We start from the raw sequence: 27822 nt of genomic DNA, 5'->3' as shown, positions 1-27822 counted from the left end.
GAGGAGAAGCTAGTCGACCCGCCCCTTTCGCCGTGGCAGACCGGTGTGTTCCCCAGCGGCTTCGTCCTCGTCGTCGTCATCTCCGAGTCCAAACACCTCTGCCTCCTCGTCTCGTCGTCGTGCCGCACTCGCGCTCCTCCGCCCACCCCCGCCAAACCCGTCGCCGCCCTCGTCCTCATCGCGGTACCCTCCGCTCGACCGCCCCCTTGGCCCACCCGCGCCGCGCGACATGAGCTCGTCGAGCTCGTGCGCGCCCCCGCCGTCGCGCTCGTCCGTGTCCTCTCCGTCCGTGACGCCCCCGAGCCCCATCCCGCCGCCGCGCCCGAGGCTCTGCACGCGGTCGTGCTTGCCCCTCGCGCCGCCGCCGACGACTGCCGCTGCCGCACCGCCGAGTGCGCCCCAGCCCTCTCCGGAGCGCGACAGGCGCCCGCGCGTGCGGCGCCGGAACCAGAGGAAGCCGGCAAAGGCGGCGGCCATGAGCGCGACGAGGACGAGCGCGCTCGAGGCGTTGACCAGCCCTTCAAGGACCGTGTCGCCGGCGCCGAGACCGAAGAGCGAGCCGTTGCCGCCGCTGCTGCTGCCCGAACCGGTCGAGGAGCCGTCCAAATCCGACTTGCCCGTGCTGGCGTCCAGCTCGGACGGGTCGAGCCCTTCGAGGGACGAGAGCGCCGTGCCATTCGGGTGCGTCGAGCCGAGCACCGCAGGGATCTCGTTGCCAATGCGCGAGGGGACCTGCGCGGCAGGCCCGGCGGCTGAGAGGAGCGAGACACCGACGAAGCGCAGGAACATGTCGTGCGCCGCGATGGGCTGGTCGTAGGGGACCTGAGAGTCAAGCAAGTCGTGAGCAGTTTCTTCGGAGGCATCAAAACGTCGAGCGGAACTCACCATGTGGCTAGCCTCGTTGATCTTGACGTACGTCATGTTGCGCGCCGTCGTCCAGGTGCCAGCCGTCCGCCCGTCGACCACCCACTCCTCCTGCGTCGCGTTCTGCGAAAGATAGTGCGATCAGCCAGACGTCGCAGCAAAGCCTGCGGCACTCATGCGAGGTTCCGCCTGTGTCACGGGCTCGAGGAATGCCACGTACACCGAAGCCGGTCTCGCCGTTCCACTTGAGGTTCTCGATCATGCGCTCGATGCCGACGTGGTTCTGCAGTATCACAATAGAGGTCAGCGCATCGACAAGGCGGTTTCAGCGATCGTGCGCAAGTTCAGACTGCGGCAGGACGCCGTCGCAGGGCCGCCCGAGCACGCCAACTCACGCAGATGAGGTCTTCGGCGCCGGCAAACATGAGGATCGGGATCTGCTCGAGCAGCTTGGGCAAGAGGCGGACGGCGGGGGCGCTCGTGCGCGTAAAGAATTGGGCGCCGACCTGCCCATTGCACTCGAGCCACGGGCCCTGCTTGCGCGTCGCATGGAACGCCGACTTGACGTCTTCGCGCTGCACGACGCTCATCGAATCCGAGTCAGCGACTGTCGCGTAATGCGCTGTGCACAGACGGGATCGGACGGCCACGTACGGAGAGGTATGGGTGCATGTCGGCCAGATCGGGCGGCCAGTTCATGCCGCATGCGGGGTGCGTGTCGGTGAGGCGCACGTCGTAGTTGTTGACGCACATGTTCTGGCCGTTGACGCTATTGCACGGGATCACGAGAAGGGCAATCATGCGGTTGGGCAGGTCGAGGGGATCAGAGTCGGGTCAGTAAGCTACACTGCACCGTAGCGGCGCTTGGTTACGCACTTCTGGATGGTCGAGTCGGTGATTGCGCCCAGGATGGTCTCGCACTGCCCCTCGTGGATCCGCTCGACGCGCCCCGGGCGGCTGAGCGTCTTCTGGCACAGGTCGACCTGCTTGCGGACCTTGGCCTCGGCGTCCGAGCCTTTCTTGATCACGCCCGCCTGAAGCGCAAAGTCGAGGTAGGCCGGGTACTGGTTCGTCGGGTCGATCCAGCCGTTGCCGATCAGGAGGCCCTTGAGGCGCGTCGGGATGCGCGTCGAGGCGAGGATCGCGTCGGCAATGTAGGGGATGTACTGCCCGGCGTAGGACTCACCAGCGATGTAGGTCTGCACGAGATCGACACCAGGAGCACCGAGAGGTCTGGTTAGAAGGATGGTCCTTTCTGTGCAGGTCTGTGTGGCAGTCCAACGCACGTCGTGATTCCCAAACTCGGGAAAGATCTTGTAGAACTGTACGAGAAACTCGATGACATGCTGTGCGGCCTGCAGAGGAGAGGGGAGAAGGAAGGGTCAGCCTCGAACGCGAAGAGGCGCTGAGGACCCATCGCAAACAGACGGGCCGAGACGACGCACCTCTGGCAGTTCGTGCACATACGAGTTGGTCTGCATGTACGAGTAACCGGTTCCGACAGGCTGGTCGACTGTGCGAAGAACAGCGATCAGCGGAAGCAGCGGGAGCGGCGCTTCGAGCGCAAGCAGCCCCTCGTGAGCACTGGAAGCACGACGCACTGAAGAGGACGTTCGAGTACTCGTTCCAGGCGCCTTCGGCTTCGACGAGCTTGCCGTCGCCGTTGGGCACGAGGCGGAACGGCCCCACCTCCATCATGCCGCCGTCAAACGAGGAGCAGCCGGGCCCGCCGTTGAACCTGCACAGGCACAGGGGGTGAATTGGCTTCCTTCGCAGCAGCATGCAACGCTCCGATGTGACGGGCGACCCGCGACAAGGCTGAGAAGGGAATCGCGACGCACCAGAGGAGGGTGCGCTCCGTCTCTGCGATGTGCTTGTTGCGCACCATGTAGAAGAACAAGTGCGCGTCCGACTCTGTGTCCTTGACGCCGTTCCTCGGCGGCGCCGAGGGGATGTGCCCGCCGTACATCGTCAGCTGGACGTCGTCGGGCTGGCCGGGCAGCGACGGGATGAAGAAGCTCGCGGTGCTCATCTCTGTGTGTTCCATCGTCAGCTCGTCCCCGCAGAAGCACGGCTGATTCAGAGCGCACCGTCGTCCGGGTTGGTCTGCCGAGGCGCAATCGAGCGAGCATGTTGAACTAGCCTGGCAAAGCCGTCGGAGGGCACGCTGCGCCTCGCACGAGGGTCTGCAGCGTCCAGCTTGCTCAGCAGCGGGCCTGCGACCATGTCCGGCGTCGTGAGAGCAGGCGCCGGGACCGAGCCTCGGCCAGGTGGGGACGATTCGCGAGAGCAAATGTAATGCTGAATACAAAAGTGTATTTCCATAGCCGGGAAGTATGTCACCATTCTTCGCCTCCGCTTCGATCTCGACACAGACACATGCCCGGTCGCGGTCGAAGAGCATTGCTGCCTGAAGAGCGGGGCCGTGCGCGACGTGACCTGCGCGTCGTTGTCCTGTCCCGGGCACTCGCCAGCTTCCCTTCGCAAACGTCTGTCCGAGAGCGAAGTAGTGCGTTGCATGTCCCTGCACCCCGGATCGCGCTCTCACACATGCTCTGCGCAGTGTCCACCATCCCGTCGTCCGCTGCCCCGTCCGCCTCCGGCCTCACCGAGGACATGGCCGGTCTCGCGCTCAGCACCAACCGTGAGGCTGCTCCCGCGCTCGTGGACTTCGCAGTCAAGCGAGCTGACTACCTCGCTGACTTGCAGGCTCGGCCGGTATGAGCGTCGACGAGCAGCACGGCGCGCTCGGCACCCGTGCGTCGTCATCGCCATGTCCTCGCTTCCGGCGCTGTCTGCTGACTACCACGGTCCTGACAGCCTACTCGTCGCCCAAGGCCGAAATCAGCCACACCAAGCTTGACAAGCTGCAGGAGCAGCTCGCGACGCTGCGGACGGATGTCGAGCGTCTCAAGGCCGTCCTCCTTGAGAGGGAGCGCCTCGTGCAGGCAAAGGAGAAGGAGAATCAGCGCCTGATGCTTATCCTCGAGGGCAAGGATGACCACATCCAGCGCACCATGACGCTCCTCGAGGGCAAGGACCACCAGATCACGCACTCGATGACGCTCCTCGAGCACGCCCTCAAGGGTACGAAGAAGGACTAGGTGCGTCTTGAGGGCAAGGTTGGACACGAGTCCGATGCAGCTAACATCGCTACCTCATGACAGGCGTTGTCTCTCAACTTTGTCGCTTTGCCCGCCCTACTTTTCCTGCAGCTCCATTTTCCACCCGGTTCCCGTCGCTTTCCTAGCTGTACACGCTGTTGTGCCTGCCGTACCTGCCGTACCTACCTGCCGTACCTGCCTGCTGTACCTGTTGTCACGTGTCTTACCGTCTCCTGCAGCACTGATGAGAGCCTTGAAACATTGCGAGTCATTCCGCGTCGCTTGCAAGTCCAGCATCGTCTCGCTCGAAGTAAGGGGCTATAGAGGGGGGCGGACCGAACCAAACGCGAGAGTTGCAGCAGCGAAAGACAACAACCTGCCCCTCTTCACGCTCCACTCGATCCTCCAACCCTCCTTTTCACGTCCGAACCGCTGAAAATCAACAGACGGGAAGGACGCTTAGAAGCCCTCGGCGGCAACCTCGGCGTTGCCGACGGCGACCTCCTGGGCGGGCTGCTCCTGCGCGGCCTGCTCGGCGGCCTGCTGCGCGGCCTGCGCCGGGGCGGGGATGTTGGCCGCGCCGACGTTGACCGACTGGACCTGCTGCGAGTACTCGACGTCCGGCTTGGGCTCCGAGACTGCGCGGGTGGTGCAGAATCGTGTGAGTGCCTGCTTTCGAGCGGGTAGGAGAGGACAGCGAGGGGGGGGGGGGGAGAAGCGAGGACGTACTCGTGACAACGTCGGGGAGGGGCTTGGCGGGGCCGATGCGGCCCTCGGGGTCCCAGGGCTTCATGATCTTGACCTTGATGCCGAGGACACCCTGACGCATGAGGACGTGGCGGGTGGCCGTGTCGACAAAGTCGCGGACGGGCTGACCCGAGTGGATCATGAAGCCGTCGGTGAACTTCATCGACTTGGCACGGGCGGCACGGAGCTTGCCCGAGACGACAACCTCGCAACCCTTGGCGCCCGACTCCATGACGAAGCGGAGGACACCGTAGCAAGCGCTGTTGGGGGCGGATGGGCGAGCGAGGCGAGGGAGACGCGACGAGTGCGGAGGTGGCAAGGGCGCGACAGCAGTGCCACCGGACAGAAGTGAGGTAGCGCAGGGCGCATGCGCAGGCGGAGTGAACCATGGCGCGAGAGGCGGGAGGACGGGAGCGAGAGGGGACACAAGCCAGTCAGCTACCGCTCTCGTTCGCTAGGCTCCAGCGCGACCGCCGAGGGAGAAGAAGCTGGACGCACCGACGGACGGCAAGACCGCCGAGGAGCTTGTAGCGGAGCGACTCGCACTGGGCGACGGCGTCGAGGCCACGGTTCTGGACCTTCTCGGCGTAGAGCTCGACCGAGCCCTCGGGGAAGCGGAAGCGCTTCTGGACGAGCGAGGTGAGCTCGCGGATGCGGCGGCCCTTCTCGCCGAGGACCTCCTGGGTGTGGGTCGCACGGATGATGATCTCGGTGCGGGCGTGGGTGACACGGACCTCGCAGCCCGAGTAGCCCTCGGACGAGAGGGTGCGCGAGAAGAACTCGGAGAGCTCAGCGCTGTGTACGTAGCATGGTCAGCCTTGTTCCAGCGAGGCGGGAGGCGAGAGGGAGAGAGAGAGCGAGGCTCACTAGAAGACGCCCTGTGGTCGACGAGGGGCAACACGGCATCACACACACACACACGCACGGAGGTCAGCAACCGGGTCGAGCTGTGTGAGCCAGGCACTCGAGGCTGGCGGGCGCAGGCAGGGACTCACGTCGGCGACGAACCTGTGCGAGCGAGCGGCGAGGTCAGTTTTCTGCGCGGAGGGCCCGAGGGGAGCGGCGGCGGGGGGCGCAGCGAGGGGCGGGACTCACTTGCGGCGCTTCGAGATGAGGTTGGAGGCAGACATGGTGTCCTGGGCGAGTCTGATGGGCCGGTTGAGGTCGTCGGCGAGCAGCAGCTGGAGGCCAACTCGCTCTCGCTGCGAGCGCGCCTGCCCTCAGCTCGAGCGCCGCGCGCGCGCACTCGGCCGCTGCCACGTGTCTTCTCTCGAGCGCGCTCTGCTCTGTCCGTCGCTCACCGCTTGCCTTTGCTCCGTCTCTCTCCCTCGCCGCTCATCGACGCTCGATCCTGGGCTCGCTCGTCTCGTCGCTCCCACTCTCTCGCTCTCTCTGCACCTTTCCCCGCCTCACTCGCCTCTCCACGCCGACTCGCATCGCGACTGCTTTTCTTTCTCGCGTCTCGACCCATCCGCATCCCTCGACTCGCAGAGCTACTTCCATCCGCAGCCACAACTACTGGACATTCACTTTTGCTCGTCGCAAACCGTCTCTCCTGGTGAGCCCTCTTTCCTCGCCTCTCCTGCCCCGACCTGCCCGTCTCGAGTCCACCCTTTCCTACATGACGATATGGGGTTGAGGAACCCCACCCATACACATCTGGCACCTCTTGACCGAGCACCCCGAACACGGCCGCTCTCCGCCCGTGCGCGTCGACCAGATCCCGTAGGCTCTCTGGGCGGCGCACGCGGGCGCCGGACGGCCCGACGCGGGGCTGCGATGTACTCAACTTAGTTATCTGATCCTTGCACGACCACTCGAGCTGGGCAACAAGCACGAAATGCGCGATGCTGGGTGTCAGAGCACTGACTCTCCGGCGTCCCACAGCTCGTCCCTCTCGCCTTCGACACACCGGCGCGCGTCCTTTCGCGCACGTCTGTCATGTGTGCCTGTGCGAAGGGTGGTGGCTTTGTGAAAAGGAGGTGGCTGCGAGTTGGGCTTGAGGAGGAGGAAGGAGGTTTTGCAGGCAGGCTTCGCTTCGCCCGTGCAATGCCCTTCCATCTCCATCAGCTCGATCTGCATGTGCTTTGCATCTACGAGAGTACACGAGGGTCCTGCTCGCAGGCTCGATCGCTCTCCGCTTCCTCAGGACTCTAGGCTCCCTCGTCCGGGACGCTTTTGCCTGCTCTGTCCGCTGTTCAGAGAGCTACTTGGCTGCGCGCCTTGCATTCGGACACGCTCTCATACGCCGGAAAGCATCTGGCGCGTCTTTTGGAACGAGCGAAGTACTCCGCGGCCGCTCCGTTCGCGTTCGCCTGTCATCGGCCGTTCCAGCTTGTCTCCTCGTTCTTCCTTGATTTTCAGGAAGTCGTGCTGCCTTCGAACATTGTCCTCGCCGTCGTCTTTCGACTGGGCACCAGGCATCTTGCCGTCCGACCGCTTCTCCGGCTGATCAGTACCGCTTGTCTCTGTGCGTCCGGCCTTCCCCGTTCGCCCATTCGCGCAGCCGCGAGCCTAGCTGGGCGGCTCACCGTGCTCTTTCAGTAGCTCAGCGCCCGCTCCCGAGCTTCTCGCTGCAGACGTCGACGAAGACGAGATGTACGACCTTTTCGTCGAGGAGCGCGAAGACGAGCTCCCGCTGCTCGTGGCGATGTGCGAGGGGCTCGACATCGTGCTAGCGGGCGACGTTGTCCAAGTGCTCGCCGAACGGAAGAGGGACGCTCGCTGGCAGAGTTGGTACCGACCCGCGGACTTGCGCTTTGTCGAGGTCCCGAGCGACGAGCAGGGATCGACCGCGAGCGAGTCGGTGGGCGACGGCGACGAGGACAACGACGACGAGGAGGACGCGATGGACTACGACGCCGAGGACGACGTGACGTTTCGCTCGCTGTGGAGCCTCGAGAAGCGGAAGGCGCTCGACGTCAGTACGTCGGATGCTTGACCCTGTCAGGTCTCGCTGAACGCACATCTCCCACTTACGCCCGACTTGTCGCAGAGGACGCTTTCAAGCTTCTCGAACCGCACATCAAGGCTGGCGTGAGCGCGGACGAAGCGCACAGGACGATCGAAGAGTTGCTTGAGTAGTCGGCCCGGGAGTGTTGCCTCGACTCTCTGCAGTACAACCCGCTTGCCCCCGCGACCTGATCAGGCGTGCAAAGTTGACGGAGAGTGTTCAAGCCGTCTGCTTTATCAACGCTACAACGAGCTTCCGAGCGCAAACCCACCTTTCAAGGCGACTTGCGAAGGTCAATTGACGAGGCTGTTCCAACAGTCGGGCGGCTATATACGAGCATGGAGCAAAGCGGCGCACACAACATTGCAGTAGGAGCGTCGCCTCAATACAGGTCGGATGCCTTCATCCTGCCCCGCGGCTGCGCCTTCTCCTCGCCCGCCGGAACTGCCGTCGCCGCCGCCGCCACACCCGCGCCTCGCGGCTTCTGTAGCGCGGCGAGTACGTCGGGGTGGACCTGAGAGGGCGCCTCGTCCCACTCGTCGTCGTCGGCAGCGGCAGCACTAGTTGCGACGGGCGGCTTGTCCTCCTCGGACCGCCGGCGCTTCTCGCCGTTCTCAGCGGCGGCGCCCTTCTTGTCACCCGCCTCTTCGCGTTCGCGCTTGCGCTGCCTCTCGCGGTCACGCTCAGCATCCCGCTCCTTGTCGCGCTCGCGCCTCGGCTTCTTGGGCGCCGTCGCGACGTCGCCGTCCTCGCCGCCCTCGTCGACATCAAAGCTGAGGCCGACCGGCTTTCGCTTGGAGAAGGACTTCTTCTTCTTCTTGTCGGGCTTGTCGGTTGTCGTGCGCGAGGCGGAGGGGACGAAGCTGGGGCGGTAGGAGGCGAGGGCGTCAAGGGAAAGTGCGGGCGAGTCATCGATGGTAGCCGTCACAGTCACGGGAGGCGCAGCGGCAGCAGCAACGGGCGCAGGCGCGTCGGGCTGGTCGACCGAGAGGATCGGAGTCGGCGGGACTGAAGCGGGCTCGTCCTCGTCCTCGTCTTCTTCGTCGTCCTCGTCGTCGCTGTCGGCAAAGATGGCGGCAAAGATGTCCTGCGGAGCCTTCTTCTCCTCGAGGATCTCCTGCCCCTGGTCCTCATCGTCGCCGTACCCGACCGTCTCGATCGTCGGTCGCACCTTCTTTGCTGACGCCTTCGACGATCCCGCTCCTGCCCCCGCTGCCAAGGATGCAGAGGGCGTCTCAAACGTCCCCTTCGCAACCTCGGGCGTATCCTCGTCAACCTTCGCTTCGTCCTCTGCCGCGCTCTGGAACCTCCTGAACCCAGCGCTCTGCATCATCTCCTCGAGCGCGCCGCCTCCGACAGGCTGCTGCGTCTGCCCGTTCCCCGTGCTCCAGCCCGTGCGCGTCGCCTCGCCCCACGCGCCGCCGACACCGTCCTGCTCGACTTCGGCGCCCTCGAATGGGTCGCGCACGCCGAACCGCTTGCACACGAGGCGCGCAGGGCGGAAGGTTGTCGTCGTGCGCGTGAGCGGGCCAAAGTTGCCCGCGCGTGCGGCGGCCTGCGCGGGGGTGAGCGCCGGCTCGGGCGGTTTCGACGGCGCAGAGGATGCGTCGCCGTACATCGCGGCGAGGTCGTTCGCCGCGTGCGGCTTCTCGGCCTTCGGAGGCGGCTGGTATAGGCCCGGTTCGACCTTCGGCACGTCGAGCGACCCTGTGCGGCTCGTCTGGAAGCGGTTGCCGAGCATGCCCGAGACGGGCTTGAAGACACGCGCTGCTTGCGCGTACTCGGACAGCTCGCGGTTTAGTTCGGAGACTGTCTGCATCTTGCCGTTCGGAAGCTGGCGCGGGCCGAAGGGGGACGAGGTCGTCGACGGAGAGTCGGACGACTGGTACTGCAGGTAGAGAGTGTAGCGCGCCTGCTTGACAGCGTCGGGCGACGTCGACGCAGCCGAGTACGGTTGGAAGCCGCGCAGGGCAGCGAGGGCAGTCGGACGATCGAGAGGCGGAACGAAGAGCTCCTCGTCAGGCGGAGGCGGAGGAGTCGGCGCAACGGGAGCATCGGTCGTGCCGGCTGTCGAGCCGGGCTGGGCGGCGGTGCTGGTCAATGTCGCGAGTCGTTCGCGGCTCTTGGCGGAGAGGTAGTCGAAAACAGACTTTGGAACCGGCGGGGGAGGAGGCGGAAGCTGTTCGCCAAGAAGGGTCCCGCGCTGGAGAGTGCGAGTCAGCATCAGCCGAAACGTAGCTGGACACGATGCCGTCCACTCACCTCGTCGGCATTGAGCTGCCTGCCTTTGCCCTTGACATCGACGGTCGAGCTCGGCGGCTGATTCTCCTTCCACAAGCGTGCTGGGCTCGGCTCCCAGCCGGCAGGCGGTTGAGGCGGGAGTTGCGAACTGCAGTCTGAACGTCAGACGAGGTTGACGGTGGAAAACGCGGAAAACGCACGTGGACGAGCCGACAAAGGGGTCGTGGTGCAGCACGAAACCTGGGAGGACCTTGGTTCCGTCGTGGAAGCTCTGCTGCGCCGATTTGGAGCGGCTCGAGGACTGAAAATACAAGTGTCAACAAGCCGGCGATGAAGGAAAAAGCGGCATTTTTGCGCACCTGAGGTGCTCTTCTGTCGCGCGAGGACCGCATTGCTCCGAAGGCCATCTCGTCCTCCTCGTCGGCATCGTAGATCCCGATCGCGCGCTTCTCGCGGTCTCCGAGGGCGTCGAGGCTCATGCCTGCTCCGCCGTAGACATCGTCCTCATCGAGCTCGTACGTCGGCTTGCGAGCGGAAGACGAGCCTGCGCCTTCCTGCCGGAGCCGCTCGTTCAGGTTCATCCCGGGTTTGTACCCGAGCCCCCAGCCTCGATCGGTGGATGAACTAGTCCCCTTGACGAGCGTCAAAGGGCGGTCGAGCGGGGCATAGTAGTGCTTTGCCGCCTCGCCGCCCTCATCGTCGTCTGCGTCGTCCAGCTTGACGCCGAGCTCCGAAGCCTGCTTCTTGCGCTGCTGAAAGGTCAAGCGCGGGCCAACGCCTTGCCCTTCGCGCCAGCCCATCTTTCGCATGAGCTTGAGCCCGACGCGCGAGGAAGAGGGCTGAATGAGGGAAGCGAGGGTATCATCGAAAGTTGGCGTCGTTGAGGCTGCAGTCGATCCGAGCGAGCCGAAGTTGCCAAGAAGAGGGTCGTAGGTGGCAGCGGATGGGGGAGGCGCGCCGCGCGATGATGAGGCGTAGGCGGAGCTGGTCTCGAGCGTGCGAGACGACGCGAGTTCGGCGAGGTCCTGAAATTGGGAGCGTCAGTCATAGCTCGCGTTTACTCCTGCCCTCCATTTCACGTACTTCTGCGTCCATGAAATCCTTGGCAGCATCCGCCACGCTGCGCTGTGCTTGCGAGGCGCGGTTCGAGCGAGACGACTTGAAGGTCGAGGGTTGCCATCCTGCCGAACGACCAGGTGTCAGCCAGGCCATAGGAGATCAACACTCGGCTGTCGAGGCGAAAGCAGCGTACCTTCTTTCGAACCGACCGAGTTGAAGTATCCTGCCGAGAAGCCACCGGTGAAGGCGCCATGGAAGCGTCGGCTGCGAACGATGAAGACAACCGAGTGTCAGCCTCCGAAACCTCATACACCCGGATCAGGAGCACACGGACCGTCCCTGCTCGTCATAGACCTCCTGCTCCCATGCCGGCTTGCCCTCGTTCTTGTCCTTCTTCGAGTCGGTGAGCGCAGGCAGCGCCGTTCCGACCGAGACGAAGCTCTCGGTCAGGTTGCCGTACTGCCCCTCATCGGCCAGCTCGACCTTGCGCTTTAGCCGCGCGGTTGACATGAAGACGTCGGCTCAACCCGATGAGGCGGGGGGAGAGGGGAGGGGATGAGCGACACCACAGCGCGTCGATAAGCCGAGCAGCTGCGAGTGGAAAGCTCGAGCGGCTGAAAGGCCGGCGTGGCAGCTCCCAACTGCGCTATCGGGAGCGACGTGAACGCGAAAGTCAGACGAGAGGTCGTCCTTCCGTCGGGCGATGACAACGACTCCGCTTACTTCGTCTTCTTTCGCATGCAGCAATCCTCCCTAGGGCACGCACATAGCTGAGCAAGGACGCGTCGATGCGGCGGACTTCGCTACTCCTCCTCACCCTCCTCTTCTTCCTCGTCCTCCTCTTCATCCTCCTCTTCATCCTCAATCCCCGCGAACTCCTCGTCGTCCACCGTCTCGTCACCATCATCTTCGTCGTCCTCGTCCTCGCTGTCCTCCTCGCTGTCCTCGTCGTCCGCCTCACCCGCCTTGCCGCCCTTCTTCTTCCGCTCGACCATCCCGATTGCCGTCACGCACGTCAGTCGGGTCTTGTCCGTGTCGAACACGGCGCTCGGCTCGACCTCGACGACTTCGGCAGCAGCCTGCTTCGCCTTGCCCTTGCCCTTGCCCTGGCCCGTAACGGCGGGGGACGAGCGAGTCAGGCGAGCAAGGTCGAACAGCTGGATCTTGCCGTCGGACGAGATGGTCGTGAGGACGACGGTTGAAGAGGGTGCCGGGCTGGGAAGAGCGACCTCGAGCAGGTCCATCTGCTTGACGCTGTGAACAAAGGCAGGTGCGTCAGGATCCGCAAGTTTGATCACGCAAAAGGCGAACGCACCGGTTCGTGTGGCCCGTCAAGAGCGCGACCGGCTCAAGGGTTGGCAGCTCGAGCTCGCTCAAATCCGTCTCCTCGTCGATCGTGACCGGTGTCGGGTTGCTCACGTCGAAGACGCGGACCTTGCCGTCCTCGCATGCGACAAAGAGGTACTCGCGCTGTGTCGAGTCGGACGCATCCAGCGGGAAGTAGCAGAAGCGCGCGTCATGGAATCGCGACTTGGCCGAGAGTTGATAGTGGATCGACATGTCCTGTGTAAAATGTCAAGTCAGCCTCAGCGATCAGACGGTATGTTCTCGGGAAGACGTACGAGGCCGTAGACGGTCAATTCGTTGTTGCAGATGACCGAGAACTTGCTGCCGTTGGTGTTCCATCGTACTGCGTCGCCCTCTGTAGACGCAACAGTGAGCGGGAAGCTCTGGCGCGACGAGCGGAAAGAAACGCACCGCCGCCCAGCCGCAACGAGGCCACCGACTTGCCCGCGACCAGATCCCACATGCGCAGCATCTTGTCCTGGCCAACGGACAACGCGACACGGCCGTCGGGATGCGCATCGACAGCGTTGACGCGCCCCTTGTGGCCCTTGAGCTGGCGGAGGAGGGTCCAGTCGCGCACGCGGTACAGCGCGATGCTCGAGTCAGATGAGGCGGCGATGAGCATGTTGCGCTGCGGCACGAAGCGCATGCAGGTGATCGTGCCTGCGGGTTAGAGCCGAGGTGAGAAGGTCCACTCGGAAGAAGCGAGCGGGAGCAGGAGAACGCACCCGTCGTGTCTCCCTCGAGGCTCCCGACCTCCTTGCGCCTCGGCAGGTCCCACACCTTGATCACCTCGTCCGTCCCGCCGCTGACGAGGTACTTTCCGCCGACCCTCCGCTCGCTGCCCGTTCCGGGCGAGACGAGCGTGCTCGCTGCGACCGTGCGCAGGCTCGACAGGTGCGCCGGGAACGAGAAGATAGGCTCGAGCGTAAGCTCGTAGTCCTTCTCGGATCCTGCAGCTGCCGGCTCGAACGAGCACTCGAGGCCGTACAGGAGTCGCTCGTATGAGCCCGCGGCGACGATGAAACGCTTCGGCGCCGCGGTGTCGGCGGGCTGTACGTTCGCTGGTGCGGCAGGAGCCGCTTTGGCCGCAGCCTTGGGCTTGCTGACGGGCTTCGGCGGAGGAGGAGGGTTGGAGAAGCGAGCCTTCTTGGCGGGTGCAGGCTTCGAGGCCGCCGGTGCGGCGCTCTGTGCGCTCTGAGTTGCCTTGCGCTTCGGTGCCATCGGTGTCTCGAGGGAGCAGCAGCGAGTTACGTTCGAGGTGACGGACGTTCCCCTCCTCAAGCGAGCTCGATCTCTCGCTCAGGGGAGGCGGACTCGGCTTCTCTCGACTGCGGTGCTTGCAACTCTGGGCACCGAGGCATTGCGGGGTGAGCCTGACGTACTTGCACAACAAGCAACCACGGGTGCAGTTCCGCCGGTCTCTCAGCCCTGCGACTCTGGGCTTTCCTGCTTCGTCCCTCCCGCTCCTCCGGCTCCGCCAAACTTGCTCTTCAGCCCGCCGAGCGCGATCTTGAATCCTCCAGGCTTGCTCGCACCGGACGACGCCGTCTGCGTAGCGGGCACGGCGGCCGTTGTTGACGAAGCAGGGGATGGCGCCGCCTTGAGCGAGAAGCTGAACCCGCCAGGCTTCTTGTCGTCCTTGGCAATGCCCGTCAGCGTCGGCGGGGCGCTCACCGACGAGCTGCGCTTCTTCGCCAAGAGGCCGAGCTCGCCGTCGTCGTCTTCCTCCTTCTTGCGCTTGAGTGCGCCGAGGGACGGCAAGAACGGGGGTGCACCCTTGTCATCCGGAACCGCGGTGGACGGCGGCGCGGTCGTTCCGTTAGTCGTGGGCGGCGTGTCGACCTGCATGGACGAGCTAGACTCTTCGGTCGGCTTGGCGAGGACCGGCCCAACATCGAAAGCGCCCCTGCGCTCCCGGATGAACCCGCCCGCAAGCTCGTCGCCTTCCGGCTTGACTGCGTCGCTCGGCTTCGCGTCCTCCTCCTCCTCGTCGTCGAAGTAGTCGACGAGTGGATTGCCCGGCTTCGCGCGCGTCTCGGCTCCCTCGGCAAGTTTGGGCCGCTTGGGCTCGCCAGGTTCCTCGCTGGCGCCGCCGATCGAGGGATTGGAGGTCGGCTCCCGCTTGCGACGGGACGAGCCAAAGGAAGCCGAAGCGAGGAGCTCCGCGGAGGGACCGGGCAGGGAGGTGGGCGTGGCTGCCGAGTCGCCCTCGTCTTCGTCGTCCGAGGTGTTGAAGTAGGACTCCTCTTCCAGCTCGCGACGCGGGGTCCATCCGGGAGCACTCGGCTGACGCTGCATCGAGCTGTGTGTTGGGAAGGTGTCAGTCGATCTGCGGCTGCGTCCGCACGCAAAGAGCAGACGCACCTCGAGGTGGCGCCTCCACTGCCAGCTGCCGCCAGCGAGCCTTCGCTGCCGGACGTGGACGACAGCGACAAAGGAGGCGGCTCGTTGTTCATCTCCCACCGTGCCAGCAGGCTCTCGAACGTCCGAATCTTCGCGTTCGCAAGTCGCCGCACGACCTCGCCGCCGCGGTCCATGAGGTGATTCAGAAGCGCTTTGGCGTTCGACTGCGTCAGGTGGCGGGTGAGCGCCGAGTCACACGTCAAGCAATGGAAGGATCGTACGGTGCGAAGGTACTCGAGGAATTCGAGGCAAGCGCTGCCGAGCAGGTTGTCCTTGTCCTTCTCCTCGTCGGCCGTGTCGAGCACAGATCGCACAAGGTCGTGCTTGACAAGGAAGCGGTTGTAGAAGTCGTCGTTTCGCGCGACACACGCGCGAAGGAAGCGGAGAGAAGCGAGGCGGAGGTGCGTATGCCGGGTAAGACGAGGGCGCGGGCGGAGGATGCGCGAGACGGCCTTGGCAAGGGCCGGATACGAGAGGATAAGGTACTTCGAGCGGAAGGTGTGGTGGGCGATAAAGAAGCACAGAAGGTCGCAGAGATGCGTGAGAAGCGCAACCTTGGCGGGAGACATGGCGAGCGGCGGATCTGCGAGGAACGCCGGATCAGCTTAAGAGGGCGAGCAGGGCAGATTGTTCTGCTCACCTGCTGAAGACTGGTCGGGCAAGTCGACGAGAGGCTGAACGAGCGACTGAACGCAGTGGTCGTAGAAGAACTGGAGGAACTTCTCCGCCTCCGGGTCCTCCTGTCGCATTCGTGGCGGGGCCTGCAAACGACGGAGCATGAGTCAGTGCCATCCAGGCAACTGACACACGGTAAGAGCGTCTTGCAAGCACGAAGGCATCCAAGTGACTCACCGATAACGGACCGCCTTCGCCCGTCACGTCGACGAGCGATCTCAGAGCCTCGGAAAGCTGCGTCTTGAGCCCGAGATCGTCCTCCTCCTTAAACGTGCCGATGAGCAGACCCAACAGCGTCCGCCTCGCCTCGCGCTCCTCCTTCTCACGCTTCTCCTCCTCGAGCTCCTCCTTGCTCTTCCCCTCGTCCTCAATCTCGCGCGCCAGCGCCGCCGCGGCATCCTCGCTCTCGAGCGCTTCTGCCTCCTCCGCGCGCTTCTCAAGCTCCTTGCCCTGCCGCAGGCAGTACGCGCGGACGTCCATCGGCGCGAGGTCGACGACCGTCATCCACACGCCGAGCGCCGCCTGGCGCATCCTGCGCGCGTCATCGCGCTCGGCCTCGGACCCGTCGTCGATGCGCGCCGCAAAGCGCAGCGCGCCCTCGAGCGCGCGCAGAAGGCCACGGTCGCTGAGCGTCTTGAAAAAGCTGGTGCGCACGGGCAGCTGCAGGTTTTTGGCCATCTGCGACAGCTGCTGCAGGAAGAGCGCAGCGTGCAGCTTTCGCTCGCGCGCTGAGAGAGTTGTAGGATCGGTCGGAGTCGCAGCGGGCGCGGTAGAGGCGATTTGAGGAGCGGACGATGACGATGCAGGAGGGGAAGACAGGCGCGGAGTTTTCGAAGGACGTGCGTCGAGGAGATCGTCGGGAAGGCTGGGTCCGAGGGTGCGCTTCGGGCCAAGTGCGAGATCCCGCTCCTTGCCTTTGGCTGACGTAGTCGGCGTAGGCGTGGGCGCAGACAGCTCATCGGCGTCTTCGTCGAGGATGCGGAATACCTCGCGCATGAGCTCGCGCTCGCCAGCGATCTCGTTGACGATGTCGACCTCGTTGAAGTAGATGGCCGAGTTGAGCATCGAGAAGGTCGAGTCCTCGAGGATGCGCGCAAGGACGACGTCCTTGAGATAGTGCAAGCGGTGCGTCTGGTGGATCTTGGCGAGAAGCGAAGCCGGGAGGAGGGAAGGCGGGACGACGGGAATGAATGCCGTAGGGGAAGAGAGGTGCTCGCGGTATGAAGCGCGCATGGTCGGGAACTCCGGGTCGTCTGCGAAGCGTGCGGGTCAGCGAGGAGGTGATCGAGACCGGAGTGGAAGCGGCGCACACTCGAAGACACCGACGACGCCGAGGATCATCTCGTCTCGCAGCACGTGTTCGAAGATGGCGTTGTCGTTGAGGAGGACTGCAAGCGGGACCGTCAGTGCCAGCAGGTAAGCGAACGGATGAGAATGACCGAAGCGAACAGATGCTCTGCATGACGCGACACAGCGCATGCAGGTCCTCGAGGCTTTCGAGGTCCTCTGCCTCCTGCTGCACCTTGACGAGCTTCTCGATGTAGCCCGTGCGGACGATCACGCTCGCGGCGCGCTCGCGCCCAACCGCCGTGCGGGACAACGCGCGGACGGCATCTTCGATGTGTGGGATCGAGCCGAGCGTGGGTTCGGGGAGCGCGCTGGCGAGAGAGGCGGAGCTGGGGCCGTTAAGAGGGAAAGGTCGGGGAGACGAGAGGCCTTCGGACGGGGAAGGAGACGGCGAATGCAGCAGACCCTGCTGCTCGGCTGCGCATGGAGGAAGGTCAACAAGCATGGCTTGTTGAGATGGAAGACGTGAACGCACCCGCAAAGCGTCGCGCAGCCTTGATGAATTCCCACATCTCCCCGCAGCCCGAGGGAGTCGCAAAGCTGAGCGCCATCTCCTGCTCCTCTTCGCCCTCGACTGCCGAGCGCTCGGTCCAGACAATGAGTGTGTCCTGCTGACGCTGATACCCGCCCGCGTCGACGGTTGTGTTGCCGTTGTCGTCAACCGTCGTGAGCTCTTCCTCGTCGAGGAGGTCCTCCGGCGTGTAGCCCGGCGGGTAGGGCTGCACCCTGGTCTTGAGGATGACCTCCTCCTCGAGCGGCTCCTCATCCTCGTCCTGGTCTCGCTTCTTCGGCGAACCATCCGCATCCGTCCCGCTCAGCATCGCATCCTCGCCTGCCACCCTTGCCCGTTTGCCCTTCTTACCCGTGGGAGACTCGCTCCCGTCCCTCCTCGTGCGCTCGCGACGAACGACGATCCATGCGCCCTCTTCCTCCTCGGGGAGCATGCGAGCATCGTCGCCGTCGTCGTCGAGCGGCGGCGGCTGGACAAACACGCCCGAGCACGTGCCCGTGCCGAGGTCGATCCAGGCGTCGTCCTTGAGTCGGTAGACTTTTACGCGGCGACTGGGCACGCCGCCGCTGGGCGACTGCGAGGCGGAGGAAGAGGGAGAGGCGGTTGGGGACGAGGAGGCGCTGCGGGCCGAGGTCGGGGACGAGTCGACTGCGGACGCTTGCACGGGAGACGCCGTCTGCGGCTGCTCTGCTGCATCCGCTGCCTCGGCAGGCGGGACAGTCGATGCAGAGGTCGGAGATGAGCGCGTCGGTGTCGAGGGTCCGGCTGCACTTGCTGCGGGTCCGCCGCTCGCAGGCGCGCCCACATCGCTGCGCGCCCGCGTAGCTGACGTGGTCGCAGCTGCGTCTCCTACGGCGCCCGCGCTGAGCGACATCGACGGCGAGGGCGCATTCGAGCGGTCGACCTCGGCCGGCCCAGGCTGCTCCGCAGAGGGTGCCGTCGCGTGCAGGTGGTCGAGCGAGGTGCTCTGCGGTGCCGCGCCTGCGTCTGACGCGCCCGCAGGAGCTGCCGAGCTTGACATGGGCGCTGGTTGACGTCGCGGCGAGGTAGAGTCGCCCCGATGCGACGCAGCAAGGCTCGACGCGGTGCTGGACGGGTCGCTGGGCGTGTACTCTGTCGGCTGGCGGTCTCCTGCGCGCAGTCTCTGCTAGCGTGCGCGGGAGAGCAGCGTTGACAGGAAGCGGAGGTGCATGCACGCGACTCGGGGACGAAAAACAACGAGCCCGCAAGTCCCCGAAAGTGCGCTCTAATCCCAGGTACAGGCCACACGAGACTGTCAAGTAGACTGTGCAAGACCCAGCTTTCGCATCCAGACGAAGCGGCGCCTGACCTCTCTCGTGGTCGCGACGCCGTCATCTTACTCCGCACTCTCGCTCTGCCCACCGCGCAACGATGCAGGTCGAAGAGCAGCAGCCTGCAGGCCCGCCCGTGCGCAAGCCCTCGCACTCGTCGGCGACCCGCCCGCGCGGCATCCTCAAGAATCACTCGAACCCCTCGTCGTCGTCGTCGCTGCCTCGCGCCGCAGGCTCGCCCCCACAGCAGGCGCCGCATGGCGCTGGCGCAGGGGCTCAGCTCGCGTGGGACGAGGCCAATCTCAGCCTGAACGACCTCCAGCGCGACTCGACGATGAAGATTACCGAGCCCAAGACGCCGTTCGTCCGCTACAACGCAGAGACGGATGAAGTCATGGACCTTGACCGTGCGTCCCGTTACTTTCCCTCACGAGTGCTCTCTCAGGCTCACCGGTGCGGCGCACGCAGAGATTCCCGGCATCTCGCTCGGGTCGACCTCGTTCGGCTCGTCGACTGGCAGCGGCCCCACCTCGCCCTCGGCCTCGTCCCGCCGCGGCTCGGAAGCGAGCGAGAAGATGGTCCGCGTCGAGCGCAGCAACAGCGACCTCGCCGCGAGCGCGCGCGCCGACGCGGCCGCGCCGGGACGAGCGGGAGCGGGGGCTGGCATGGCTCTCGACGGGGCGGGTCCGGCCGACGACAGCGACGACGAGGAGGACGTCGACGAGGAGAGTGCGTGCAGCTGTTCCGTCCAGTGGCTTCTCGATTGCAAGCTGACACAGGCTCCATCGCGCAGCCATGGAGCACCGCCGCGAGTTCGCCCAGAAGCGCGGGCGGCACTACTCGAACGAAGGCGCAGCGATGAAGCGCGCCGCAGCGCTGCTCGAGAACGAGGACGATGAAGAAGACGCAACTGAGGAGCAGGTCGTGGAGGCCAACACCGAGGCCAACTCGCGCGGAACGGCCGGCGCGGGCCACGATGGGATGAGTGCGATTCCGCCAGTGCCGCCGCTGCCGAACGGGCTGCAGCGCGATGTCCTCTAGGCTGTCGCGCTACTGGTGTATCGCTCGCGGTCTTCGCTTCTGACTCCCCCTTCTCTGACTCCGGGTCTGTCCTGTCATGCCCTCTGTCCTGTGAGCGCCCTTTCCTTCATCGCCCACACTTGTAGTCATACCTAGCCTCTCCGCCTCGATAGCCGCGCGCAAATGTACAGATCTCGACTCTTGACGAGCCAGGGCATTTTGAGACGGCACCGAAGAAGGAGATGATGAGAAGGGAAGTGCGCAGGCAGACTCAACAACCGAATAGGCCAGATAAGCAGTAGGGTGTAGCGAGGCAGAACGAGGCAGAAAGGTGGTGGTCTACTAGTCTATACAACGCCGCCAGAGTGCCGAACGAGGGACGCAGATCGGCCGGGCGTGAAAGGGGTCTCGAGGGGAAGAAGGGTATAGTAGAGACGAGATGTGAAAGAGGGTCTCTATGGGTTGTAGGCAGGGTTGAAGTGCATGCTTCGGCTACCGGTTGTCGAGAACAAAGCCGGTGTTGGCGCGAGTGACTGCGAGGAGGGAGAGGAGCGGATCAGTCCTGTGCTCCCGAACGCAGGTTCGAGACGCGGGACCTGACAGGAAGACGGAACAAAGACTCACAAGGCGACTTGACGGCACCTGCATTGTAAGAGTCGATGATCGACTGGACGGATGCATACGTTCCGCCGACGAAGAAGAAGGCGCCGGCGCAGAAGCAGCACACAACGAAGCACGTCTCGAGGATCTTGAGCGGGCTGGAGAACATGCGCTTGCGGTCCATCTGGACGTAGGCGATCGACCACCTGTAGGGGGGAAGGGGACGGTGGGTCGGGAGACGGGAAAAGGGGGTCGACAAGGCAGGTCAGCTACTCGCGCTTCTGGAGAGCGAGGGAGGTCACTTGCATAATATATCCGAACCAGCTGATATAAGAACGAGAACACGTCAGTGAACAGCAAGAAAGGCGAAATTAGCGGCCGAGACGCACGAGGAGAATAGGGACGAGATGAGAGAGAGGAGGTCGGAGAAGAAGGGAACGGCCTCGCCTGCGAATACCACCGGATAAGTCTATGCCCAAGAGTGCACAGCAACGCCAATGCACGCGACCACAGCGCGAGGGGGAGGTACGCACCGATGATGAACGAGATGACCCAGCCAACAAAGACGATGACGAGCCACGTCGACCAGCCCTTGACGGTGTGGCGCGTGCGGTGCCTCGAGCCCTCCTGGAAGATCTGAAAGTAGATAGCGCGGGAGACGACGAGCGAGTACAGAACGCCGACGATGACGATGGTCGGGAGGGTGAATCCGGCGGCGACCTTGCCGTACTTCGAGATGAGTGACCCGTACGCCGGCGCCGTGGTGAACTCGAACCCGGTGTAGTGGTAGACGACAGCGCCCGTAATAGTGTAGAGGAGGAGCTGCGCGCTCATCGAGACGGCCAGCGCCTTGGGGAACTCTTGCGGCTTCTCCATGTCGCCGATGAAGGACGGGATGAGGGCGTGGCCGATGAAGGTGTAGGCAATGTTGAGGATCGCGTTGACACACTGGACAAAGGTCGTGCCAGGCGGCGACCAGACCGAGTGCGTGATCACATCGCCAGGCGTCCAGCCGGACGGGTAGCCTAGAGCATCGTTTTCGTCAGTTCCACTCTGGATCTGCGAAAATCACGACCTGGCGCACCCTGGACACCGTGACCGCAGAGAACGATGAGAACACAGACGAGCATGGTGAAGGCGGCGACGAGGCCGAGGGCGGTCATCGAAGAGAAGTCGCGAATGTTGGACGGGAGCCACATGAGGATTGTGATAACTAGGCGGTCGAAGCATGAGTGTTTGCCTTCCCGCAGATAGCCATGCGAGCGGGACAACGCACCAACAGCCCAAACGAGCGTCACCTCCGAGCCGTCACGGATCGTCTGCACAGCGGTAGCGCCGGCAACAGCGTGCAGACCCATGATGCAGTAGGCGTTCAGGGCGAGGGCAATGAAGCTGTAAGATGCAGGGAATCAGCAAGGCTGCGGAGGTGAGCGAACCCAAGGTGACGCACCCGATGTACCACCCGATGCGGTGTCCGCCGCAGAGCACCTGAGCCGCATCCGCAATCTGTTGAAGAGATTGTCAGCACGGCAACTTGGCGGAGAAAAGGGGGTCGAAAGGCACGTACATCACGAACTTCAGGGTGCGCCGCACAGAAACGCCAGAGCAACAGCGACGTGTAGTAGGTCGAAAGCCCAATTATGACGGTCGTGAGCGTACCGCCGGCGTAACCTGCAGGGAACGGATCTGAGTGAGTACGCGGTGTTCAGCGGGCTAACCGTTCGGGAGGACGGACCGAGCATTTGAAACGAGTAGGGGAAGGCGAGGGTGGCAAGGACGACACTGCGAGGATGGACTTGTCAGCAACAAAGCGCAATCAGGCGACGTTCGAGGAGACGCACTATTCGGTGAGGAGGAGGAGCGCCGCTTGAATCCCTGTGCCGGCATGTGAAGGTCAGTCGATGCAAGTTGCTGTTGTCACGAGCTCGTCTGAACGCACAACTGAGCTACAGGAGAAAGAAATCAGGTCAGTCGATTGAACAGCATGTCGCCATCGAGGACCACCGTGGACGAACCTTGCGCTCCTTGATCCCAGTAACAGACGCCTCCTCGAGCCAGATGGCTGCATCCACGTCGTCCGGCTTGTTCGACAGCGTGCGCTTCGTCTTCTCGTTGTACGCCCGGAAACTCTGTCGCGACTTGGTGGGCGCGAGTGCGTTGTCCTCCGGGCCCAGGGTGGGACTCCGCGAACGCTCGTCTCCCAGTCCGTGCTGCTTCTCGAGGTTTGCAACCATGGCAGGCGGACACCAGCGAAGCTCGAGTGCTGGTGAAAGGCCAAGGAAGGAGACGGACGCAAAAGAGGCGCTGCAACAACGCCGAGCCGGCTTCCCTTGCGGCTCCCCCTCAATTTCGCTCACCCGCAGCCGTGTGCCTTGCGATGAGCTCGAAGCACGACATCCTCGTCTCCTTTTCGTCTTACAAAGGCCGCTTTTTCCGGGCCTGGAACCACCCAGCACCGCGCCACGTTGTGTCTCGAGCGTGCAGGAAGCCCACTTAGGTACACAGGATTGCGCGTTGCCAGCGCGAGGTGGAGCCACCAGGCGCTATCGTGACATGCGGAGGCGGCGATCAAGCCGCGGGAGTGCATGGGGGCAGGGCTGCACGAGTGCGACGCACCCAGTTGCAGGGGCGAGCTGCAGAGCAGCGCTTCCGTACAACTTGAGAAGGCCGTCCGCCACGCGGAATCGAGGGCGCTCGACGGAAGGGGATGGAGGTGACACTCACGATCGTGCGCTCGTTCTCGATGCACAGCTCGCCTTTGCCCGCTCTTCTGCCCTGCAACGCTCGGCCTGGCAGACGCGGGCGAATCTCCGCTCTTCCTTGCTCGAGCCTCGCCCTGCCCGACGTGTGCCGCTCGGACCGCAATCGAACCTTTCCCGGCGCGCCGACTGGCTGGGCTGCCGTCACGATTCCAGCTCCCGCTGAGTCGGCAACAGTGGAATCGTGGTGGTCCCGTTGGCCTCGGGTGTACCCGCGACAGCCGGATCCATCTCGAACACCTGGTCGCGCACGCGCAACGCTTATCCGCAAGGCGGGTTCTTCGTTCTTCTCCTCCATCTCGCGCTCTCCTGTTTTTTTGTGCTGTTCAATGCAGCTCCGACCGTGCGCACCGACGCAGTATGACAGCAAATCATCGAACGCAGGAGCAGGCGGACGATGTTGGCCGCGCTCGTGCTTTCTTGCGCTATTGCCGAGGAACACAAGGTCACAACTCCTTCGACCATTCGCTCCCTTCTTGCGCTGCTGCATCGCAAAAGCTAGGTGCAATGAACCCGGCGCGGGCCAAGCTGCTTGACCAAAGTTTGCACGCCGGAGAAGGGTCAGACTGACGCTGCCGTGCTTTCCACGCGACCTTGTGCTGCTCCTCACCCTTGCTTTGCGCACGACAGTTATCTACGCACACAGCTAGACTGCTTCAAGCCAGATCTTGGGCAGGCTGCACGTGACAGGCGAGCATGGCCAAGGGCACAAGCAACGCTGCGGCCAAATGACGGCTCCCGGTCACTTCCCATGCCTTGTGATTCAAGGCCCGCTCTTCGACTGTGTCTTTCCGGTACTACCGTAGCAGTAGGCTGTACCGCAGTGGGCTGCAGCGTAAGCCAGAATCGAGTGGCACCCCCTTCCTCCGGTTCGAGCGGCGAAACTCGGAGGAAGCAAGCGACTGGGTCTCCCGCCAGCCGTCTTAATAGCTACTTCAGCTGCTCGCAAGAAGTGTGCCCAGCAGAGAGACGGCAAGCGGATGTGAGCAGAAAAGTCCCACTCTTGCTCGACGAGAGGAAAGAGGGGGATCTCAGGTTGACTTCCCGCCCCGTCGTCGCCATGGCAAAGGCAAAGTCGCGGTGCGTCCACAGCGCTCCTGCACGAGCTCTGAGCGCCCACTGACCTGCTGCGGTCCCTCAGATTGGTCGTCGTCCGCCTTCTCTCGACGTGAGCCCGACTCGCTTCTTCATCAGCTCGCCTGGCCTGCGGACGACTTCTGCGGATGCAGACTCTGGCCTGCGGGCCTGATGTGATGCTACGGTGGACGCTGACCCGCTCGAGCGGCTCGAATTGCGCAGTGTCGGCACCGGCTTCGCCTACATCGCTCGCCGCCCTCGAACGGCCGAGAAGAAGCTCGCCTTCATGAAGGTACGCTCTGCCTGCTTCTGACGCGTCCTAGTGGCCTTCAGCTGACCTCGAGTGGCGTGCGCAGTTCGACCCGATCGGTACGACCTAGCTTCAGCTCGGCACCTAGGCGAACGAGAAGACCGCTGACCTTGCTTTCATACGCCCGCAGCCGGCCGCCATGTGCTGTTCCAGGAGGCCAAGCTCAAGGGTAGCGCATAGACCAGGCGGGGCGTTGGCGTTTGTCGTCGCCGGTGGTCGGGCAGGCGGGCTCGCCTCCATCCTCCTTCCCTGCCAGTGTGTGCGGGCGGAAGACATGTAACTTGTACACCATTTCGCATCTCGCAGTCGATTCGGCGCCCGAGAGAACAGGTCGCGCCGTTTCACAGAGGCTCTCACTTGTGCGGAATCGTTGCGCCCGGCGTCCGTCTGAGCAGGAAGGATAGCATTGCGTGGGAACGACACAGAGGGGGTAGCTGAACAGAACTGGAGCGGCACACTTGAGAGGGAGAGGATGGCGCTCTATGCGATGCGAGCGGACGCTACGGGGTGCAAAGCGGGAGAAGCGGCGAGAACGACAGTTCACGCGAAATCGTTGGCGACGACACGGCTGATGATAAGGTTCTGAATCTGTGCGAGTCGTCGGCGTGTCAGCAATGGACGCGTGGAGGAAAGAGCGCAAGGAGTGCGCGAAGCGAACCTGGGTGGTGCCTGCGAGCATTCCGGCGTGTCAGCGAATTCTTCAACAGCCAGAAGCGCAGCAGTGTCGAGACGCACCTTCGTAGAGCTGGAAGATCTTCGAGTCCTGCATGCATGTAAAGAGCACGACCGGGAAGTGTCAGCGAGGCACGCACGGCGCGGTGCACACCGAATCCGCTGTATGATGCTGGAAGGCCTTTCCCGTCTCGCCTGCCCACAGCTAGACGACATGGCAAAAACAAGGCCTGTCACGTACGCGGAAGAGCTTTTCAGCCGGATATTCTGCAGGTTGACCACAAAGATCAGTCTCCTGCGCTTCTTCACTCCGACGCGCCGTCAAGCTGCCCAACAACCTCAAAGCGAAGAACGCACCAGTGTTGTACCCCGCGCCGCCAAAGATCTGCACACACTTGTCGGCGTTGGACACGGCCGTCTGGCTCGCGAACGCCTTTGCGATCGACGCGAGGTACGTCGTGCGCGGGTCCTGCGCGTCCTTGGCTGTCGCCGCGCGCCACACGGCGTTGCTGCGCCGCGATCGAAAGCGTCAACATTGTCGAAGGGGGTGGGCAGAGGGGAGGGGGCGAGGCGAACGCACCGCGAGAGCTCGACGCCGATGGCCATCTCGGCGAGCATGGTCCCAATCGCCTGGTGCTGGATGATGGGCACGCCAAACGTCTTGCCTGCGCCTCGAGCACACTCAGCATTCCGATCGAGCGGGAAGGGAGAGTGAAGGACGCACGGTCGTGCGCGTACTTGGCGGCTTCGGCGAGCGCGCGCTGCGCGAGGCCGACGGCGCCAGAGGCAACGAGCGGGCGCGTGATGTCAAAGGCACCCATAGCAATCTGTTGTGTAAGATGTGTGGGAGGTGAGCTTCGGAATCGGGCCAAGAAAAGGAAGAGGATCCCACCTTGAAGCCGTCGCCCTCCTTGCCGAGCAAGTTCTCCTTCGGAACGACAACGTTCTCTACACGCTCGGCATAGTATTCTAATCAGGACAGCACGAGAGGGACGCCAGGATTGAGAGCAAAGCGAGGCGCACCGAAGTTGATGATGCGCGTGTCGGAGCACCGCTGACCCATGTTGACGAGCTTTTTCTCGACGCTGCTCGCGTTCATGGTCAGTATAAAGACGCAGACACCTCGAGTGATTGAGGGGACGCACGTGATGCCGGGCGTGTCGGCGTCGACGATGAAGCCACTGAGAGCCTTGTGCGGCTTTCCTTCCGGGTTCGTCTTGGCGAGAACAAAGTACCACTGAGCGCAGATATCCCTCTGCTATCAGCTCTGTACGTCTTCCGGACGAGACGACAGACCGAGGACGGTGTAGGGGACACGCACATTAGCGACTCTGCGAGAGAGAGGATTGGGAAGGTCAGTCTATGTCCAGCTTGCGCGCTGTCCTGCGCCTCGAATGCAGAGTGAGAAAGCAGCGCACCCTCCGTTGGTGATCCAGCACTTGGACCCGTTGAGCACATACGCGTCGCCCTCGAGCGTCGCCTTGGTCTTGATCGACGCCACGTCGCTGCCAGCGCCGGGCTCCGAAACGCCTGTCGCACGATGTTCCATCGCCTTAGTCCTCGAGTTGCACGGCAAAGCAGCGGAAGGACAGATCGGGGAGGCGAGACGCACCGTACGCGCACATGAGCGGCTCCTCGGTGAGCCGGCCGAGGTACTTGCGCTTCTGCGCATCGTTGCCGCCGATGATGACGGGCGCCGAGGCGAGACCGTTCGCTTCAATCGCTGTTGGACCGCGCGCAAGTGTGAGCGTGCGCGGACGAGATGGAAGGAGGGGGAAGGACTGACCCGTCTGGATGCCTGTGCAGCCGTAGGCGAGCTCCTCCGAGACGAGCGAAGACGACATGACGTTCAATCCAGCGCCGCCGTACTGTTTCGAAGAGCGATAGGCTGCATCAGGCCGGTCCTACGCGACAAGCGATACGAGAGAGACGAGCCGCGCACCTCCTCCGGGACGTGCACGTTGAGGAGACCCTCGGCGTGCGCCTTCTTGATCACCTCCCACGGATACTGTGCGGAGAGCACGATCAGCGAACGCCAGGGTCAGAATGAAAACGGGGTGGTCTCCGACGCACCGCCATGGTCCTGTCATGCTCGGCAGCGACAGGGATGACCTCGTTCGCCTGCTCGTCACAGTCGAGTTAGCGATCCCGTTGCGGATGAGTCCTTTCGTGCATGTTGCTGAGCAGGCGACGCACGGTGAAGCTGCGCGCGAGTTCGCGGATGCCGACCTGCTCCTCGGTAAGTTCGAACGTGGGCCCTCCTGCGTAGGCGGCGGCTTCCGACGCGTATGTGCGGCGGGCGGCGGGTGCTGCTGCGCGCGCGAGGGTGCGGGCGGTGCGGGGTGCGAGGCGCGAGAGCATGGCTCGATGGAGGTGTGGTGAAGTCCGAGTGGGGGTGCGGTGGCTGGCGAGAGCGAGCGGGCGGGGATCGGCAGAGGCGGTGGAGAGGTGTGCAAAATGTCTGAGTGCTTGTCTGACTCTGCACACGGCCGGGGCGAGGCGTCAGCGAGAGAGCGAGCGAGCGGAAGGGTGGACGCGAGGTGGCGCGTGAAAGCCAGCGGCGAGAGCGGGCGGCACCGGGAGGGGGTGAGGTGGACAGTGCGTCTGACCAGTGCACTAGACTGCAGCTCACCTGTGCGGTCTGGTGCTCGCTTGGAGGAACTGGGAGCGAGAGCGACGCCTCGTCCGGCGACTCTGCGTGCCCGACGGCTGAGACACGTCGACGCTCGCTTCCACTGCAAGCGGGCGGGGCTAGGCAGGCACCGACAGTCGTGTGACTGGCTACAGGGTACACTCAGCAGATCAAAGCAGCGCAAGGGGCGACTTTGTGCGGCGAGC

The 27822-nt window shown here is 63.9% G+C and overlaps 10 protein-coding genes across 10 annotated transcripts; 3 read left to right on the top strand and 7 right to left on the bottom strand.

The window, feature by feature from the left end:
* Positions 1-9: 9 nt before the first annotated feature.
* Positions 10-3090, bottom strand: JCM10292_003527 (S10 family peptidase; the record flags this gene model as incomplete). Its single annotated transcript, XM_076649076.1, has 11 exons — positions 10-822; positions 886-987; positions 1085-1147; positions 1260-1439; positions 1519-1633; positions 1741-2063; positions 2151-2219; positions 2310-2377; positions 2466-2602; positions 2706-2898; positions 2955-3090. 11 exons carry the CDS (start codon positions 3088-3090, stop codon positions 10-12), a joined length of 2199 nt encoding a protein of 732 aa, XP_076505300.1.
* Positions 3091-3414: 324 nt separating this feature from the next.
* JCM10292_003526 (uncharacterized protein) lies at positions 3415-3968 on the top strand (the record flags this gene model as incomplete). Its single annotated transcript, XM_076649075.1, has 3 exons — positions 3415-3508; positions 3574-3621; positions 3685-3968. 3 exons carry the CDS (start codon positions 3415-3417, stop codon positions 3966-3968), a joined length of 426 nt encoding a protein of 141 aa, XP_076505299.1.
* A 459-nt stretch (positions 3969-4427) lies between these two features.
* RPS3 (40S ribosomal protein uS3 RPS3) lies at positions 4428-5845 on the bottom strand (the record flags this gene model as incomplete). The annotated part of the gene is made up of 6 exons (XM_076649074.1): positions 4428-4606; positions 4698-4975; positions 5214-5510; positions 5583-5593; positions 5711-5723; positions 5811-5845. 6 exons carry the CDS (start codon positions 5843-5845, stop codon positions 4428-4430), a joined length of 813 nt encoding a protein of 270 aa, XP_076505298.1.
* A 1466-nt stretch (positions 5846-7311) lies between these two features.
* On the top strand, positions 7312-7799 carry JCM10292_003524 (uncharacterized protein; the record flags this gene model as incomplete). The annotated part of the gene is made up of 2 exons (XM_076649073.1): positions 7312-7639; positions 7711-7799. 2 exons carry the CDS (start codon positions 7312-7314, stop codon positions 7797-7799), a joined length of 417 nt encoding a protein of 138 aa, XP_076505297.1.
* A 251-nt stretch (positions 7800-8050) lies between these two features.
* Positions 8051-11478, bottom strand: JCM10292_003523 (uncharacterized protein; the record flags this gene model as incomplete). Its single annotated transcript, XM_076649072.1, has 7 exons — positions 8051-9871; positions 9931-10057; positions 10110-10210; positions 10269-10934; positions 10993-11090; positions 11162-11232; positions 11303-11478. The coding sequence occupies 7 exons, from the start codon at positions 11476-11478 to the stop codon at positions 8051-8053; spliced, it is 3060 nt and encodes a 1019-aa protein (XP_076505296.1).
* Positions 11479-11771: 293 nt separating this feature from the next.
* On the bottom strand, positions 11772-13539 carry MAK11 (Mak11p; the record flags this gene model as incomplete). Its single annotated transcript, XM_076649071.1, has 5 exons — positions 11772-12222; positions 12284-12531; positions 12591-12670; positions 12727-12978; positions 13044-13539. 5 exons carry the CDS (start codon positions 13537-13539, stop codon positions 11772-11774), a joined length of 1527 nt encoding a protein of 508 aa, XP_076505295.1.
* Positions 13540-13740: 201 nt separating this feature from the next.
* On the bottom strand, positions 13741-18275 carry PSY2 (Psy2p; the record flags this gene model as incomplete). Its single annotated transcript, XM_076649070.1, has 8 exons — positions 13741-14620; positions 14683-14885; positions 14943-15304; positions 15362-15482; positions 15574-16649; positions 16707-16784; positions 16846-17160; positions 17219-18275. 8 exons carry the CDS (start codon positions 18273-18275, stop codon positions 13741-13743), a joined length of 4092 nt encoding a protein of 1363 aa, XP_076505294.1.
* A 371-nt stretch (positions 18276-18646) lies between these two features.
* Positions 18647-19587, top strand: JCM10292_003520 (uncharacterized protein; the record flags this gene model as incomplete). Its single annotated transcript, XM_076649069.1, has 3 exons — positions 18647-18906; positions 18992-19275; positions 19340-19587. The coding sequence occupies 3 exons, from the start codon at positions 18647-18649 to the stop codon at positions 19585-19587; spliced, it is 792 nt and encodes a 263-aa protein (XP_076505293.1).
* Positions 19588-20058: 471 nt separating this feature from the next.
* Positions 20059-22400, bottom strand: JCM10292_003519 (uncharacterized protein; the record flags this gene model as incomplete). Its single annotated transcript, XM_076649068.1, has 13 exons — positions 20059-20099; positions 20191-20372; positions 20473-20490; positions 20556-20613; positions 20700-21191; positions 21251-21379; positions 21443-21558; positions 21617-21672; positions 21734-21837; positions 21902-21948; positions 22008-22041; positions 22106-22112; positions 22182-22400. 13 exons carry the CDS (start codon positions 22398-22400, stop codon positions 20059-20061), a joined length of 1503 nt encoding a protein of 500 aa, XP_076505292.1.
* A 2452-nt stretch (positions 22401-24852) lies between these two features.
* JCM10292_003518 (uncharacterized protein) lies at positions 24853-27345 on the bottom strand (the record flags this gene model as incomplete). Its single annotated transcript, XM_076649067.1, has 17 exons — positions 24853-24900; positions 24971-24981; positions 25048-25075; positions 25226-25251; positions 25342-25493; positions 25565-25649; positions 25709-25811; positions 25877-25932; positions 26008-26069; positions 26130-26221; positions 26306-26315; positions 26403-26514; positions 26597-26707; positions 26771-26852; positions 26927-26992; positions 27058-27105; positions 27181-27345. 17 exons carry the CDS (start codon positions 27343-27345, stop codon positions 24853-24855), a joined length of 1257 nt encoding a protein of 418 aa, XP_076505291.1.
* Between the last annotated feature and the right edge of the window lie 477 nt (positions 27346-27822).

Source organism: Rhodotorula paludigena, assembly GCF_050403205.1.
Source record: "Rhodotorula paludigena JCM10292 DNA, Rt_paludigena_JCM10292v1_ctg21, whole genome shotgun sequence".
Taxonomy (NCBI): domain Eukaryota; kingdom Fungi; phylum Basidiomycota; class Microbotryomycetes; order Sporidiobolales; family Sporidiobolaceae; genus Rhodotorula; species Rhodotorula paludigena.
Note: the sequence above shows the minus strand (reverse complement) of the source record. Positions and strands in the feature narration are given on the sequence as shown.